The 19755-nt window shown below is 32.2% G+C and overlaps 1 protein-coding gene across 7 annotated transcripts; it reads left to right on the forward strand.

Moving 5' to 3' along the window:
- Nucleotides 1-182: 182 nt before the first annotated feature.
- LOC134707185 (uncharacterized) lies at nt 183-19481 on the forward strand. Of its 7 annotated transcripts, none has more exons than XM_063566752.1 (2): nt 183-308; nt 18265-19479. In XM_063566752.1, exon 2 carries the CDS (start codon nt 18270-18272, stop codon nt 19143-19145), a length of 876 nt encoding a protein of 291 aa, XP_063422822.1. In that variant the 5' UTR covers nt 183-308; nt 18265-18269; the 3' UTR covers nt 19146-19479. The 7 variants fall into 7 exon arrangements, with proteins under 7 accessions (XP_063422822.1, XP_063422825.1, XP_063422819.1 ...); XM_063566755.1 differs by lacking the exon at nt 183-308 and adding an exon at nt 7007-7074 and having other exon boundaries at nt 18265-19480; XM_063566749.1 differs by lacking the exon at nt 183-308 and adding an exon at nt 7247-7734 and having other exon boundaries at nt 18265-19481.
- Nucleotides 19482-19755: the final 274 nt, after the last annotated feature.

Consider the following 19755-nt stretch of genomic DNA (forward strand, 5'->3'; position numbering starts at 1 on the left):
TTCCATGGTCTCAGTGGTCGTAATTTGACATCCATCTGGACATTAGATCCTCTCATTTAAACTGCCATCCTGTCTTATTAATTAGCTAATTTAAAGGACATTTCTCTGATAACAGCTGTGGTGAATCTTGAACCTGTGAGACTGATTATATTGTATCTTTATACTATGAGTTATTGATCTAATCAAAATATGATTATCATGTAATGTTTATCATTGTTATCTCTGTTCATATTAACTTTTGTCCAGATGTGTGTATGATCGACATCATTACACATATACAAGAGAGCACGTTACAAGATTATTTGGAGGTATAGTAACAAATATTGTATTTTATAAATAGTAATTAATCCTTTAAAGGTTAGGTTAAAAAAAACAACGTTGAAAAATCTTTGAAATTGGCTTTTAAAAGCAAAACCATGCACCGAACGTTTGTCGAATGATCCAAAAGGGACCAATGTAATGTATCTAATACATGTAGAAATATCTTATTATATTTGACTGTTTTTTTTTATAATTCAATAAACAGTACATCGTTTGTCTTGTTATATTTTCATATCCAAGGCCTTTAATTTTCACATAAATCCTACTTATAAAACTTGCCAAGACCATTTATAAATCCAAACCTTCCTTTTAGTTTTTGCTTTTTTAATGTTGTTGGTCCAATTAAATGTTATACATCCCTTGTATTAATCAAAACAAAACATGATGGTTTCTTTGTAAGGCAAGGACTTTTAATAACAAATATAATTATATTGTTACATATTCAGGTAATATATTTGTGTTGTTGTTTATGTTTTAAAATTGAATTTGAGAATGGTAAATGGGAATGTGTCAAAGAGACAACAACCCGACCAAGAGCAGACGACAGCCGAAGGCCACCAATAGTATTCTTTACCTTGAGTTACTCTTCAATTGTTTTGTTTATTATTTGCTCGTATTAATACAAGCGAGGTAAAGGATACCGAAGGAACATTCATACATATCAGTCGAAAACAAACCGTCAAAACCTTGGCTAAAAACGAATTTATATATAAAAAAAAACCAATGGTATACAAAACACAAGATAGAAAACTTTAGATTGCCTACCCCCTTTTTAAAAAAAAATCTATCATAACATTTTCAATATAATAAGCAGTTTGCAACCGTTGCAAGAATCTGCCTACCCACCAATACAAGCAGTTTAATTGAGAACGACTGGTATCCGCGCGAAATTAGACTAGTCGTCTCCTCTGCAGTCGGGGTTTTCAAGGTCTGCATAGGGCTACTAAAACGTATGTGCTAGTAGAGTAGAAGGAGTCGATAAAACTGGCGCCAAAATGCTTGGGATTTGATGCAATTAAAAAAAAGAAAAAGACCCGTGATAAGAAAACAATTATTAAAAAAGCTCAAGGCTCCGTGTTGAAGACCGTACTTTAACCTATAATGGATTTTTTAAATTGTTATTTGGATGGAGAGTTCTCATTGGCACTCACGCCATATCTTCCTATATCTATTCACTATTTACATGATTAAAGCTGATATGTTTTCCTCGTCATGAAACAATGTTGAAGCCGTTATTAAGGGGTTAGTGGTGGTAAATTGAATACATTTTTTGTAAAACTATATCAAGTTGGACATACTGTCTGATATCAACCTACAACACCATACACATGGCTTTACACACAGATTTGTTATGCCAATCAATAAATGGTAGAAGACGACCTCATTACCTCCATTGTATACTCCTATTGTCGCGTTACAATTTTTATATGGTCAAAATATTAAATTATGTTTTTCCTCCGAAGCAGTTATATTTTGTTACTTTTGTCTTATTGATTAGTACACCATAGGTGAAAGCCAATTTAAGTTGGAAGTTCAAAGTGTCTATTGCAAGAAAAATCAATCTTTAGACACAAACATGTGTTTAGTGTTACTAAATTAATTGTATCAAATATATTAGCATGTTCATAATATTCAATTTATATTGAAATAATTGTTCATATAAATTTAGAAAATTAATTATCTAGAATAAGCTTGAATGGCTGTTTGTATACACAAAAAAATATCATTATATTACAATGCCATATCTTCATTTTCATAACCATATCTTAATTTCCATAAGGATTGATACATAAATTATGTACAGTGAGTGCAAAATATGATGTACAGGATTGTGTCATTGAATCTTTTTTCCAAAATTTGCATACGATACAATAGTTTCAAAATAATATACATTTTAGACGAAGGAACAACATGTTTGTTTACTCATTTTATAAACTGACATATTATAATCTTTGGCCCGACTTTTTGTTTCATTTGCTCTTCCATTTTCTAAACTTTAATGTATTTACACGAATCAAATAATATTTTTTATTCAGAGGTATGATTTTCTACTGACGTTAAAAAATGGACATTCTAGCAGATCATGAAATGTGTCTTCAATGCCGTTACAAAAGACATTTTCTGTTCCAGTAACTCCGGCTTCCGTACTGACTTCACAGTTTGAAGATTTAAAAAAAAACAGATTTAAATTAAGTTCCAGTAACTCTGGCTTCCGTACTGACTTCACAGTTTGAAGATTTAAAAAAAAAACAGTTTAAATTACAGGGCTCCATCCATTTGAAATGGATGTATAAGTACGTAGCCACGTTCAATTATTTTATCTTATTAGATATAAATTATTTTTCTAACCATTATTAAACTGCTATTAGTTTGGGAGGCTTGAATACGTAGTTTCTGTTGCAATTGCCCTACCGTTGTCAAATTTGAGATATTATACCAACTTGGATCGGTAAGGGCATTTTTGATTTTTTTGTTTGAGGACTGCCCTCCATGCAGTTATAACATCTAAACTGTCACAACCTTTGGCAATTTAGAGTTGTGTCAGTTCACATCGCAAATAACTATTTTTATTTGACATATCTTTGTAATCTTTGCGCCGTGTTTGGAAATTTAATAAAAATTGTACCAGTGTCTGTGGTTTCCTCTTAAATTGTATATGACCGTATATACTTTCAAGATTTCGATAGTGTCTCATTTGGAATATACTGACATGATTCATTTGACATGGTGCTATTATTGAAGAAGGATATCTGTTATCCGAAATATCTAATATTAGTTCATTTTATAGTAAGTTATTGGTCGAAAGTGTCCTGCATTTTTGCAAAAAAAATTGCCCTTATAGATTCGGAAACAACATAAATCCGCCATAGATTAGGAAATTACAAAACTTGCCATAGATTTTGGATGACATGACGTCACATTAACCATAGATTAGGAATCTGCCATAGATTAGGAACCCACCCTAGATTTGAGTCCTTCATATATAAACGAGTCTAAATTCTAACTACGTTCAAACCTATGATTGCGTTGGATAAAAACCGTAATTTTTATACGTGTGCATGTAAAACAATTTCGTTGTAGAAGGGTCTAAAAACAGCACAAACAACATTTCCCAAAAGACAAAAAAAAAAGTATATTTAAACATAACGCATTTGACTAACAGGTCGAACAACTGATGTTCTTTAACCCTGCTGACTGCCATTGGCGATTGCCAAATAAAATTGACCGCAAGATGTAACAAAATGGATCTTAATATAAATTTAATACTAAACAGAAAAAAAATACTTGTGGCCACGATGTTATGCCAATATATAATTTCCTTCATTTTGAAACGTACACAATGTTATAGATTTCAGATTTTCTAAAACAATATATATATATTTTTTTATAATGACAAAACTTAATCGGTTATTTAAACATTAGATACACTTTTTTTTTAATTTTTTTAATGGATTGTTGTTTGTCTTCTTCTTCAAAAACTTTTTTTTTTTCAACAGTCATTGTATCTTAAAACATTAATTTTAAGGTCTTGTATACAAATAATAATAGAAAACCACCATCTTATAATAGAAAAGCACCTTCGTATAATAGAAAACCACCATCTTATAATAGAAAAGCACCATCTTATAATATAGAAAACCACCATCTTATAATAAAAAAGCACCATCTTATAATAGAAAAGCACCATCTTATAATAGAAAAGCACCATCTTATAATAGAAAAGCAATAAAAAAGACACATAAGACAGCTATGGCGTTCCATATGCGAGTGTAACCGTCATGTTATGTCACTTGCTCATCGCATTTCCCTGAAAGTTTCAAAGGCAAATAAAAGTTTGTAGAGTATCATCTAGCGGTTAGGATGGTCATTATCTAGAAAATCGCTTTGGACACATACAATTTTAACGTGTTGTTTTCATTTTTTTTTTAAACTTGGGCAGACACCAGAAATAAATGTTTTTTTTTTGCTATTTTGTTTATGTAGCTTGTTTAATTTTGTTTTGTATATTGAGATGACCCCTTGTTTTTGTCACCCGTAAACGTAAGTCTAAAGTGTAATCCTGGGTATAACCCTAGTTTCCGCAAATGTCTAATATTAAGAAGAAATTTACTTTATTCCCCGACATATTTTCCGTATGCAAAGTGACCTTCGTGTGACCCATCTTGTAAAAAACCCTAGTAATAATAGTTCAAATGTAGGTTCGAGTTCAGATCACTCAATGTGAATCACTGTCGACAGTGATATAGGGAGGTTATCGGGTCCCGATGACGACCATGACTGAAAAAGACAACCAGTTTTTTTTAATACAAAGGTAGCTGATTAACCCTTGATTATTTGGTTCTTTAATTTTTTTAGCCAACATGATATAGCAGAAAGTGCTTAAATTGGCACACAAACTCAATCAGTTGTTTTCAAATTAATTATCATTAATCAGTTATTTAATTTGGCGAAAATAGGTGCATTTACCACTAGAAAATTAAAAGGGATAAAAGAATATACATTAAAAAAAAAGAGGTGCACCAACAGAAAAAAGAAACCGCAGTCTTACTCTTAACTTCATCGGATCATAAAATCTAAACTCTTACCAGACTTTTTAATCTATCTAACAGTATAACTCAGAAGTTTCTAACTCGAGCTTTAACTAGAACTCTCACTATCTAATAAATATTCGAAATCAAAATAAAACTTTAACTTTAACTGAAAATTTAACTGGAACTTGAACTTAATTTGGTTCGATTATAAAGCTTTGTGTAATTACAGATATTTTTTTGAATTTTTAAAATTTAAATATTTCCAAAAACGGTGTCATTGAGATCTTTTTTTTAAGTGTTGAGTTTGTGGCTTCTTAAACACAGCATTTCAGGTTTTATCTTCCTGGTGAAAATGGACAAGTTAGTGAATTTATTCTGTTTGTAGTCTAAATGGAACGTGTTACTTTTCAGCCCAGGTACCTTCAATCTTCCGAATTAGAAGGTTCTTAATCTGCAAGCCGTAAATTAATTCTTTATTAAAACATTCGTTTTTCCTATACAACAAATGCAAATAATTTTTTTAGATGACTTCAACTTTGACAATAACTTTATAATAAACTTTTGCTTTATGTTTAACAATGAATATTTAAAATAGATAAAGCAAGATGTGGTGACACAATAAATACAAAAGGTAGGTTGATACAATAAAGGCCGTATGCAAGGGGTACAATCAAAATCACGTGATGGATATACACACACCGGAAGTAACAGTCGAGCAAACCGCTTGAAAGGTAAGTAGTCGTATTTACTTGTTTATATCAATAAAATTTAATAAATAAGGTAGTGCACCGAATGTCGGATACTATCTAGTTATGAAATACACAATTATCCTTGCTGGAAAGCGTGCAGTTAATGCTAACACTTCGACACAGTTATCCGTCGAAAATATGGAACTGTGTCGAAGTGTTTGCAATAACTGCACGCTTTCTAGCAAAAACAATTGTGTATTTTAAAAACTACATACTATCCGACATTCGTTGTGCCAACTCATTAATCAAAATTTAATTGATATAAACAAGAAAATGCAACTACTAACCTTTCAAGCGGCGAGTTCGACTGTAACTTCCGGTGTGTGTATATCCATCACGTGATTTTGATTGTACCCCTTGGTATGGGATGATGGTCGAGGAAATTTGGACTGCCACTGGAAAATGAGGGTATATTGGATAGGGACAGACATTTTGCCTTGCAACACTCTCTTTAAACGAGGCATCGGATTTAACGTCCCCCTTCTGACCGTTCTGAAGTTATATATTTTCCCATATTATTAACTGTGTTGCACAATATGACAACCAACCTGAGCATTAGGAGAGTTGTTTATTTAATATTTAGTTTTTTATGTTCAAAACTGGCATGGAAGAGACACTAATTGCATTAATTGCCAAATGATAATGATAGAATATGTTCCATATCTTTGATTTTTGATACATTTTGAAGCTAGGAGAGGAACACATAAGAGGTTCATTTTTTTTTTTGTATTTGCTTACAATTTGTATGGTTCTATTTATATTACTTTGTAGAGGATCATCATGATCATATGTAAAACATGTAAAAGATTTCATTTTAATGTCGAAATTGTTCCTCACATTAGAAGACATTTAATTGTTTTAGGAATTAATTTACTCAGTTTAGAAGACACTCATTTAGTAATGCCAATGCCTGACATGATGCTTTTAAACGGCTAGATGAGCTAGAGAGTAACCTTCTGTGTTATTTTATATTAATTATTTGGAAATATTTCCCCCATGGCAGGTCAAAGTAAAAAAAGTAAAAATACACTCAGGACTAAGATGTATAAAATAAAGTGTAAGATAACAATCAGGCATCATATTGCTAGTAGCTAGAGTAGCGTTGTTTGGTAAATTTTTCATTATAAATTACCTGTATTATCTATAAAATGGCGCAAATGAAATATACCCTTGTGGCACAAATGAAAGATTCGATTAAAAAAAAAAGGTTAATAGAAAGCCATGTACTATGAAAAGATCTGAAAAAGATAGAACTTCAAGGTAAAATACTGATTTTCCATTGGACGAGAATGTGTAAAAAAAAAGGTTCATAGAAAGCCATGTACTATGAAAAGATCTGAAAAAGATAGAACTTCAAGGTAAAATACTGATTTTCCATTGGACGAGAATGTGTGATATGTTCCAACTGTCAATAGTACTGTGTCGTTTGCTTTAAGGATAACAGATATATAAGTTAACTCCACACAGATTTGGTATGTCAATCATTTAATCCTTTCTACGTATTGATGTTCATCGATAAAATGTTCGTACTATGATAAACCCATCAATCAGAAAAGGAGTTATTTAAGCAATCAAGTCTCGACATAAAGATTAGAGAGATCCGAATCGTGTTATTTGTGAATTTTGAAATTTAATGATATGCACTATATTTTGGCTAACATACAAAGACTATCGTAAATAATGCATCGACAAGCGTTATAAAAGTAATTTGCTACAAACTACATGTTTTGATGGACAAATTTTCTTTGAACTCCGTTACTAACTTATAAATAAGGAGATGTGTTATGTATCCTTGCGTTAAATTTTATTTTTAACTGATGTATGTGTTTGATACATGGTTTATATGTGACACGACAAGCCGGTACCCTATATCGATCTTTGTGTTTCATCTTATTTCATGAATGGTACGGTACAAGATTTACTCATTTTATCTGTAATCGACAGGATGATTAGTGTGTGCAATGGCTTCTTGTGTGCTACACTAGGAATAAGAAATTTCGTAGTTCCATTATTTTTATAAAAAGCCACTGGATTGTTTAACGAAAGCAATATTTTATATGGAATGTTTAACGAAGGCAAACATTCCTTAACTAAAACATTTTTGGACAAATTTCGTATTCATTACAAAAGAGGTAAATACTACATTTTTTAGCTATTTATATATGCAATTATCGTTTTAGTTCATGCCTTTGTCTTTTTATATGGACTCTGATAGTTATCGCATTGGCAATCATAACACATCTCCTTATTTTCATTTTTTAAACCAAAAAAAAACTGAATATAGTTAAACTGTAAAAATTTGTTTTAACATTGACACGTAAGTTGATATAATATAAAACTAGAGCCTCTAAAGAGCCTGTGTCGCTCACCTTAGTCTATATGTGCATAATATACAAAGGACACAGATAGATTCATGACAAAATTGTGTTTTGGTGTTGGTGATGTGCTTGTAAATCTGACTTTACTGAACAATCTTGCTGCTTACAATTATCTCTATCTATAATGAACTTGGCCAAGAAGTGACAGTAACAAAAATTTTCAAAAAAATTTACCAAAAATTACAAAATTTATGAAAATTGTTAAAAGTTGACTATAAAGGCCAATCACTCCTTAAGGGGTCAATTAACCACTTTGGTCATGTTGAATTATTTGTAGCTCTAACTTTTCTGTACATTCATGAAATTATTGCTGTTTACAGTTTATCTTTATCTATAATAATATTCAAGATAATAACCAAAAGGTGCATTTTTTTTTAAATTACCAATTCAGGGGCAGCAATCCAACAACAAGTTGTTCGATTAGTCTGAAAATTTCAGGGCAGATAGATGTTGACCTAATGAGCAATTGTATCCACAACAGATTTGCTCTGAATGCTTTTGTTTCGGATATATGAGCCAAAAACTGCATTTTACCCTACGTACTAGTTTTAGACATGGCGGCCATCTTGGTTGCTTAGCCGAGTTACCGGGCACATTTTTCAAACTAGATACCCCAATGAAGTTTGGTTTAATTTGGCCCAGTAGTTTCAGAGGAGAAGATTTTCCTTAAAGATTACTAAGATTTACTAAAAAATGGTTAAACATTGATTATAAAGGGCAATAACTCCTAAAGGGTCAACTGACCATTCGGTCAAGGTTGACCTATTTGTAAATCTTACTTTGCTGAACATTATTGCTGTTTACAGTTTATCTCTATCTATAATAATATTCAAGATAATATAAACCAAAAACAGCAAAATTTCCTAAAAATTACCAATTCAGGGGCAGCAACCTAACAACGGAATGTTGGATTCATCTTAAAATATCAGGGCAGATAGATGTTGACCTAATAAATAAAGTTATCCCCATGTCAGATTTGCTCTAAATGCTTCGGTTTTTGAGTTATAAGCCAAAAACTGCATTTTACCCCTTAATAGATGTTCTATTTTTAGCCATGACAGCCATCTTGGTTGGTTGGCCGAGTTACCGAACATATTTTTTAAACTAGATACCCCAATGATGATTGTGGCCAAGTTTGGTTTAATTTGGTTTGCCGGGTCAACGAACACATTTTTTTTAAATTAGATACCACAATGATGATTGTGGCCAAGTTTGGTTTAATTTGGCCAAGTTGTTTCAGAGGAGAAGATTTTTGTAAAAGTTAACGACAACGGACGCCAAGTGATGAGAAAAGTTCACTTCAGGTAGGCTAAAAATAACAAAATCGGCTTGAAGTACTTCACCTTCTGATCCATATACACCTTATCGCTATCAAGTCCAATCTGGAGAAGTTAGAAAAAAACCAGCCACTTAGAAAATTTCCTGTTTATGTCAAGTATCGCAAAAACAAAGGTTATCAGTGATTGGCTGAATGAGGAACAAGTTTTGAAAATGATATTATGAAATTTTTATAGATTATAATTATTTTTCAAACAGAAATTAAATTCATAAAATAGCTTAGTATGAAATGTGTTCAGTGGTTAAGATATGTCGCATTGAAAAGTTTAATGCAAAATTCATTTTTCAACAGAGCCCCGTATTACTTCAACTGGCTTTTGGCGTACGCGTATTGCAAAAAATGATTTCAGATCTTATCCTGGTTAACATGGTTAAAGTGTTCTAAGAATGGACAGTGCCTATGCCTTATACCATACTACTAGACATGATTTCCTTCATTTTTGCACAGTTATCATAACTCATGAACATACATCCTGATAATGTTAACTTACATTTTGGCGTTGTTCAAGGTCATACGTTCCTCAAACTGTTATAACATCTGTATGCTAAATCTGTTGGATGTGTACCGATTGATTCTTTAGTGTCGAAGAACATGATTTATTTATTAGTTTGCACTGGCTTACATTCACTTCTTTTATTCTTTGGTGGATAGTTGTCTCGTTGGCAATCATGCCACATATCCTTTTTTTTTTAATATTAAAACTAGCTTTCAGAAACAGTTCTATATTATATCTGTCCTATGTGCCTGTTATTTTTATATTATTTGTTATTAGTGCTTCGTTCAGATCTTTAAGGTTGAGCGGTTATCAACGATTTATTTAGTTTGTTCCTTATATGTTGTGTTGTTACACCACTGTCCCACGGTATGTGAAGGATTTTGCCCTCACAAACATTTATAACCCTTGCATTCTTTATGTTCCTTTCCAAGGTCAAAAGACTGCAATCGGTGCATGGGCGTTGTATAAGATAAACAAATTTATACTTGGTGTACACATTTATATTTGTTTATCGCAAACTTCTGATTATAACTTAACGCAATATTATGTTGCGTAATGTATGTTTAAACCAATAAGAAAACGAACCTGCCTTGAGTCGGACATTAACCTTCCACACAACTATTTGTATAAACTTCTCAATACAAACACTGAGCATACAAAAGAATTCAAATTTCAAGCATGGGGAAGAAAGATTGAAACCTTATTTTGGGGAAGAACCTGCCTATCCGACAATAACTGCTATAAGAAGTCCCTCGAATGACAAATTTTACCATTTTTTTCATGATTGTCTAACATTTGGAATCCAATATAGATCAAGATAAAACTATAATACTAAGATAGATAGAAACATCATATGGAATCAAATATATATACAGATCTTTAAAAAGTATAATAGATAGATGGAAACTTAAATAAGCAGCAAGACAAGTTCTACAATAAGCAAATTTAAGGTTATCTTCTGACGATATCTTGATGGGGGGGGGGGGGGGGGGGGTGTCATTCGTTTGTTCTATCGTTTGTTTGTCATTCTGTCCCGTTTTTGTGTAACTGCTCCCGAAATGCTCTCAAGAATTTTGTGAACCTTTCATAGAAGTGAGGTAAATTTGCCTCATCTACTTAATTTATGCACCTGAATGAGTTAACAAAGGCCCCATCATTACGCGGGTTTTTCAGTGTGCACCACATTTTTTATGTTATGTTTTTTCTTCATAAACAGAAAAAATATAATAGTCATTCCCTAAATAATCTCATTGCAATTTATATACAAGCTTTTATTAATGCATTCTGATTTTTTTTCTCACAATGAAATAATGTATGATAGAAGAACAATTAAATCGTACATGTTACACGTGAAAAAAAGACATTATTATATAATAGATTTCAGATGTCAGATTCATTATATAATAGATTTCAGATGTCAGATTCATTATTCATGTTATTAGATAACTAATCTTGCATTAGTGTTCTCCATTACAAATCATATGATAATATACAAAACAACATTTCGAAGTTTCACATGTATAATATATATATATATAGTAAGAATATATGTAAAGTATGTATAGTCAGACTATATACAAATCCTTGATAGACCATGGAAGTAATATTTAAATGATAGGACACAGTATCTGCAAATTGTGTCGTTTTAGTAAAATTTAGTTTGTATCAAGTAGATACATTACATTGATAGGACACAATGTCTGTAAATTGTGTCTTTTTAGTATAATTTAGTTTGTATCAAGCAGATACATTGATAGGACACAGTGTCTGTAAATTGTGTCTTTTAGTTTATTTTGATTTGTATCAAGTAGATACATTGTTGAACACAATGTCTGTAAATTGTGTCTTTTAGGATAAGGGCATTCGTGGGATTCAATGTCTGTATATAGAGTCGTAAGTTTTATCATTTGCATATGTAGGATGAAAGATGATGCAGGTTTTATACTTAGGGCAGAGTTTTCAGCTCCATAAGAGCTTCATACGTCATGGTGGTATCTGCTCCCAAAAGTTAAGATGTTACACTATTATTAACTTTATAAACAAGGGGAGGTAACTCTTAATTGATTGACTTTTCAAAAAATTCAGTTTTAATAATTGATGACATTTGTCTTTTCATTATTACATAATATGCTCATTGGTTCAGACTGCAATGCAAGTTTTGTATATTTAAATTCATAATTGGTACTTTTTATTGTAGTGTATGCAAATTTAATACATGTATCTTTTTATATGATTGATTTTGAAACATAAACCGTCACATCTGTAGCCTGCATCATTATAATTTGTGTTAGTTGTTATTTTCACTTTAGCGGACCATAAAACTCATTACGTAATTGTTGCACGTGTCGATAAAACATTTATTATTAAACGTGAGCCATCTGTTTATAAAATTTGACAATTATTACGCACTACAAATGTAAAAGACTTGTGCAACTTAGGAAAATGCAGATAAAAGTGCACTGAAGCTCAAGAATGACTGTTTTCAGTAAGTTGATTTGTAATTCATTCAACATTTTCCGTATTATATTCGGTATAGGCAGTTTTATATGTAGATGAATTACAAGAACAGAAAATAGTAAATTGAAGTCAGATTGTCTGTTGTATTGTTTTAAAAACTTAACATTGACATGGATAACTGTGATTTCTGTGACTTTTTTTTCTTGCATAAACACGTACATGTACCAAATATACATGCTTGATACTTTTCACGTGAGGGTATATTGGAAAGGAACAGACATTTACCTTGCAAAAAGGCCAAGTATGGCCCCTGATAGTGTTGTTGCAACATGCACGAATCATTGAATTATCGTCCCCCTTCTGACCGGACGTGGCTGCAAACTTGTGACATCCCACACAGCCAAACGGAAGTGTGAAAATGTAAGAATTCAGAGTTTTAATGGAATTTAAGTTAATAGACTTAACCGTTGGTTTTCCCGTTTGAATAGTTTTACACTAGTAATTTTGGGGCCCTTTATAGCTTGTTGTTTGGTGTGAGCCAAGGCTCCGTGTTGAAGGCCGTACTTTAACCTATAATGGTTTAATTTTTAAATTGTTATTTGGATGGAGAGTTGTCTCATTGGCACTCACACCACATCTTCCTATATCTATTAAATTCAGTTATCGCCGGGGCCACTCACGGATTGTGTTTCATGTTTTAGATTTACCTGACATGAGTGACGTTATATTCTGTGACGTCAGTTATTCCTTTTTAGAATTTCATCGCAGCAAGCAAGCTGTTTAAATTTTGTAAGCGGTAAACTTGAAAATTGAAATGGTAAAGTAAACTAGTGTAAGAATTTGTATGGTTATAACCTGACTTATGCTTCTAAGGGGACGACCATTTGATATTCGGGGGGGGGGGGGGGGGGGGGGCAGGAGGATTTTGAAAATAAATAACTCAGCCTTGATAATCACAAAAATAAATGGTTTGTTCTGTGGTAGTTTGAAATAAATTACCTGACCCTGTCTTGCAATGTATTGAAAATAAATAACTCAGCAGGTCTATAGCTTATTGGGCCTTCAGCATTTCCAAAACCCTTCAAAAAATGTTTTGCCTCGCTCCGCTCAGCAAAATATGTTTGACAATACTTTTGAAAGAGGCTAACGTGACGGTACCCAAATTGCACCTATTTTGACAGTTTTTTCACCTACGTTTTTTTATGATCAAGAAAAAAATGTCCATACTATGTTTATTTTGTAGGCCTATCCTTCTTTATTGTATAGGTACACCAATTTTGATTTTTAATCCATATTGAGTCATAAAAAATGGGTTTGAATCAACCTCCAAACTATCCATGATTCTGTAATGAGGAGTACCCAAGTTGCATCCATGCTTAAATTCACATCGTCAAAAGTCTAATAACTGAGCTTTTGTTTAATTTCTTCAAATATTTTGAACAATTGGATACTTTTTCCATGCTTACTCTTCATATTTTACGAAATGGATACTTTTAATATATTTTATTAAATGATATGAGCAAATAAGCCCTAATACGGATTAATCAGCATGTGCAATACTAAAATCGTTCCACTGTCGATATAGATCAAGATTTAATATTGCTCTTCGAACAGGGCCAATACGAAAAAAAACAGGGCCAATACAGAAAAAAGCGGGAAAAAAAGCCGTATTAGCCCGTATTAGCCCTAGGGCTAATACAGGACGTTCACTTCCGGTTTTCAATTTTCTTACGCCATTACTTAACTTTGGAAGTATCGTTATGCATAAAAACATTTGTATAGTTATTTTTAAATTAAAGTCATAAAAAAAAACAGGTTAAATGATGTGCAATGTTTTGTAACGTCTTAAAGTTTTGAAACAGAAAAAACAGGGCCAATACAGAAAAAAGCGGGAAAAAAAGCTGTATTGGCCCATTTCCATTCTCAGTTTTCAATTCTCTTATAATCATTTAATAAAAGTGTTATGAACTGGCTGTTTCTGTATTGGCACTGGTATAGATTCTCGGTCAGCTGTATTGGCCCTCGACTCTACGGGTCTCGAGGCCAATACAGCAAATCTTGAATCTATACCAGTGCCAATACAGAAACAGCCAGTTAATAACACTATAGTATTTGCTAATTTTAAAAAGATGACGTTTTGATGACGTCGGAAGGTGACGTTTTCGTACATTTTGCTTTTTTAGTAAACAGTCCATCTGTTGATAAATACTGTGAACGTTTTGTGTATAACTAAATATGTTTACCTATGTTGAAAGACGTGCATAGTATCAAATCATTAAAATACAAATTGTTTAGTCTCTAGGAAATCTTGTAAGATTTTTGTTTCTATTTTTTCTAAATAGGTGCAATTTGGGTACCCTTACGTTAGGTAAAACCAAACGAAATTAACTTTAATACTATACATTATGTATGCAATACGTGTAGACTATATTGCTTGGGAATATAAATGATTCTTTTCGTTCAGAAAATTATAAAAATACTTAATCTAGTATTGTCTCTTATAATATACTTATTACTATGTATTTGTGTTTCGTTTGTCCTGTCTCGCTATGTATTATCTTAAAATATTTGTATATATTGTCCTCTTGTACACAACTATATGTCTGAGGTTATGAATGAAATCTTGAATCTTACAATTTCTGAAGGGGATAATGATCTACTAGTATTCTGAGTAAATGGTACACAATGACTTGACTATACATGTATTAATGGTTTGCCTTTTTTTAAATGGTTATTTGGATGGAGTGTTGTCTCAATGGCACTCACACCACATCTTCCTAAAACTTATTATTCATAATTAACAAATATTCAAAAAATTGTATGTTTTTCGAATATCATAAATATAGTGGTAAAAAATGAATAATCAGTCCCTTGCTTTAATGAAAATGAAAAATCTTGCTTCAATAGTGCAGAAAATGAATAATCTGTCCTCTCAGTTTACAAAAATAAATAACCGATCAAAAACAAATCCTCCTGCCCCCTCCCCCCTCCCAGAATATCAAATGGTCGTCCCCTAATGTTGAAGTAATCTTAGAAAGAATTCGTTTTATCGATCGTCAATTTTTAACCATATGGCATCGCCACGTGGAAAGACTAAGGCAGTAACCATTTGATTTTCTGGGGGGGGGGGCTATGTTTTTTTTTCTGTGCAAACGTTTTTTTTTCGCCTTCGGCGAAGAACAATCTATTTTTTTAGCAACAAACCGAAAACATTTTTTTTCTTTCAATATTTGCATTACATATAGTGGCAGCTGAGGGTGAAACAAACAAATTTTTTTTTCTCAGGGTCGAAAACAAATTATTTTTTTCACCAAAACCTGGAAACAAATTTTTTTTTTCCAAAAAAAAACATAGTTCCCCCCCCCCCCCCCCCCCCAGAAAATCAAATGGTTGCTGCCTAAATGAGAAATGAATTTTAACATTTTGGTAAATAGCAGCGAAATAAAAACTTTGACATTTTTGGATTATCCAAGAACTTAAATTATTTTCACAGAAATAAAGAAACGTACAAAGCCATTCTACAACGATTTTCAAGTTTTTATACAACATTTTGGAAGCAAACTTTACAAACAACTGACATTGGCAATTTTGTAATATGACTTATTTCACACATTTTGAGTGGTCTTACTGTATGCTATTTTGTAATACCAAAGATTTCCTCCCGCCAAGACCATTGGTGTCAAAAAGTATTTTTAGCCAAAAAAGTCAAATACGACATTTTAGAAGCCCAGCGACAATATGTAAAACTGAGAATGGAAATGGGGAATGTGTCAAAGAGACAACAACCCCACCATAGAACAGACAACAGCAGCAGGTCACTAATAGGTCTTCAATACAGCGAGAAACTCACACACCTGGAGGCGTTTTTCAGCTGGCCCTTTAATAAACAAATATATATACTAGTTTAGTGAAAATTGACGTCATACTAAATTCCGAATTTTACAACAAGAAACTAAAATAAAAAATCATACAAGACTAACAAAGACCAGAGGCTCCTGACTTAGGACAGGCGCAAAAATGCGGTCGGATTAAACATGTTATTTTGAGATCTCAACCCTCCAACTATATATACCTCTACTAGCCAATGTACAAAAGTAAACGTAGTTGTAACAATACGCACAGTAAAATTCCGTTCAAGAGAAGTTCGAGTCCGATGTCAGGAGAGGTAACAAAAGAAAGTAAACAAAATGACAAGAATACATAAATAACAACAGACTACTAGCAGTTACTGACATGCCAGCTCTAGACCTCAATTTAACTGATTGAAAGATTATGTCTTTATTATATAAATATCAGGCACAATCCTTCCCGTTAGAGGTTTAGTATTATCATTATACAATCATAAAATATATGAGAAGAACATAACCCGTGTCATTTCAACAACTGTTAACAAATTTATGTCAACTTTTTTTAAGTAAAGTTATTAAAGTGTAGAGCCATTTCCTTTATGGATTCTCTAATAAGACATAATTAACTAGCGGTGTTTTCCGTTTAAAATTATTTTCAACAATCTAAATGTTCATTACTTTTTTTTTTATCTATGACTATACATTCAATATAAAAAATATTTTGTTGAAGCTTTTATAAGATAACAAAAGATTATCACGTAAAAGAGTAAAATGCAACAGTCAAAACATCAATCATAAAATAAATAGAAAAAAAACCGCTTAAAATTAAAAACGAATCAGTGAATGGACTTGGAACATTTTAAAACACATCATGAACCCAGGCGACGAAGGACATATTGTATATGAACTGGCGCTTACCTCTATTGTACCTGCTTAAATATTGAAAAAGGATCTTTTTAATCTGGACATTTTGTTTTTAATTTGGCCATAATCATCAGAGTATGACAAGTACATGACGTGAGGTGTACGGAAAAGTAACGTACGGAAGATCAAGATATCTCATCAATGTTTATCTCGATTTTTTTTTTATCATTACATACAAGGACGTATGAAACGTCCTTGTTATACGTCCTTGTTACATTTAAGGTCAAGTTACAGTAAATGGGCTATGTCACAGATTTCAGTAAAATTTGGCATACGACTCTGGCTCGATGAACTTTAACTGAAAATCGAAATAATAATGCATTTATCTCAATTATCATTTGAAATATTTACGATTGAATTCTTACAAAATGGGCGAACATTTGTATAGAAAGCACATAAAATCGGCAAAACCCCTTATAAAATTTGTCTTAAAATCGCCAAATCTCTTATTCTACTCCATAGATTTTTCTTATAAAACTAGATCTATATGTTTTTGTTACACAAATTTCCGTTTTAATGATGCAAAATAAAGATAGGGTCACCGACTTCGTTTTACGGTATACATCATTCTAAGTTGCGTTCTTTGTGAAAAAATCCAACAAAATGTCGAAATAATCGTAACGTTATCGCGTTGCAGGCCGTAAAACGTTGATTTTTGACGTTCTTCACTACCAACAAGGTAAGAAATTGATTATTAGACTAAAAACGGAGTCGGTGACCCTATGATTATTTTATATCATTAAAACAGAAATTTATGTGCCAACAATATATAGTTTTTTCAGAAAAATCTTTGTAGTAGAATTAGAGATTTGGCGATTTTAAGACAAATTTTAGAAGGTTTTTCGCCGATTGTATGTGCTTTCTATACAAATATTCACCCATATTAAAAGAAATCAATCTGCAATTTTTCAGATAATAAAAGAGATAAATTTATTATTTCAAGTTTCGATTTTCAGTTGTAGTTCAACGAGCCAAGGTGGTATGCAAATTTTTAGCAAAATCTGCGACATAGCCCATTTACTGTTCCTTGACCTTAAAACAAACTGAATCATTCAGCTATAAAATCCATGTTGCAGGTACGGAAATAAAAATTTCCTGATTCAAACATGTTTGTTAGATATTTAGGATATTTGCCTTAAAATTATTTTTTTTTTACACTGGAAAGTTTTCCTCATGCTAATTTATAACATAATGTATATGATTTTTTTTTCTTTTCGCAGTAACCATGAATACACGGATGGCTAGATTTGTTCTATCAAAAGTTTCGATTATAATGGGAACCACTGTATGTATCCTAATCGTTGTGATATATTATAACAGCCAGACTAACAGGCGAAAACTCTATACATTAGAACAAAGTTTAAAAAATCCAGGAAATGAAAACGACATATCCTACTCACAAGCTCGACAGGACAAAACTGTTTACGAAATATTTCCAATGGAACACGGTTTTTTCATTGAAATGGGTGCGTTCGATGGACAGCGTTGGTCTAATACGTTATGGCTAGAACGGAAACATGGATGGACCGGGTTATTGATTGAAGCTGATCCAGATCTTTGTGATAAAATAGACAAGTTACATCGACAAGTTTGGCGACTTTGTGGTTGTATCTCAGAACAACAGAGTGCCACATTTATACAAGGTTCTGCTCTTGGTGGCATTGCTGATCATTTAAATAAAAACCAATTAACTCAACTGAGTAAATGGTGGACGGTTACTGTACCATGTTATAAGCTTCAAAATGTGTTAGATAAGCTTGATACTAATCACATAAACTATTTCTCGCTTGATGTAGAAGGAGCAGAACTTATAGTTTTGGAGACAATTAAGGAATCATTAAAAACAGGCGATATTACTGTAGATATATGGACCATCGAATATAGAGTTTGGGACGGCAAGGAAATAGTTTATAAAGATTCAATGACAAATCTTGTGGGACTCCGGAATTATTTCAAAGAAATAGGTGGCTATGTAGAGCATTCTCAGTTGTCCAACGACAAAAATTCCGGAGATGGATTATCGCTTGATGTTGTATTTGTTAACATTAGAACATGGTGTGACAAATATGGGAAACTGCCGAATGGGGGAGAATGTTCGTGAAAGGTTAACAAAATGTAACATGGTGCTTATCAATTGGAGAAAGTATTACAATATTAAAAATAATAGTGACGCTAAAAGTTTTAGTAATGAACGACATGAAGTGATGGAAATTGCTGGTACTATATTTCATTGGTAATGCTGGTACTATATATTTCATTGTACATGCTGGTACTATATTTCATTGGTAAAAGACAGTTTTCAATGTAAATGATATTGACTACGATAAAAACACAGACTGCTTAATTATTATAATATAATGAACAACAAAATGGAAGTGCGCAGACAAATGTATGACATAATAAACATACGTTTTCTGGTACTCAACTCCAGACCTGGTTTGTTCAAGTGACAATATAGTCCAAATAATTATGCCCTCTAGAAAGGCTATTTTTTATTTTTCTGTTACGCCTTCCTACGAAGGAAGGCGTCCAAATTTTTTTTTTATCAAAAAGCCGTACTTAAACGGCACAATTATTTGGACTAGTGACAATACAGTTTTTCATTGATCGGTGTCCTAACTCGGATCCACTTTTAAATGATAAGAAAGCGATGTCATTTCTCTGAAAACAGAAATCTTGAACTGAATTTTAATGTGCGTATTGTTATGCTT

The sequence above is a fragment of the Mytilus trossulus genome, chromosome 2 (assembly GCF_036588685.1).
Source record: "Mytilus trossulus isolate FHL-02 chromosome 2, PNRI_Mtr1.1.1.hap1, whole genome shotgun sequence".
NCBI classification, from domain to species: Eukaryota; Metazoa; Mollusca; class Bivalvia; order Mytilida; family Mytilidae; genus Mytilus; species Mytilus trossulus.

Coding starts and splice junctions, on each gene's coding strand:
- LOC134707185 (XM_063566749.1), top strand. CDS start 7,665: ATGTTTAACGAAGGCAAACATTCCTTAACTAAAACATTTTTGGACAAA. Junction 7,735..18,264: donor TCGTATTCATTACAAAAGAG/GTAAATACTACA, acceptor TTCTTTTCGCAG/TAACCATGAATACACGGATG.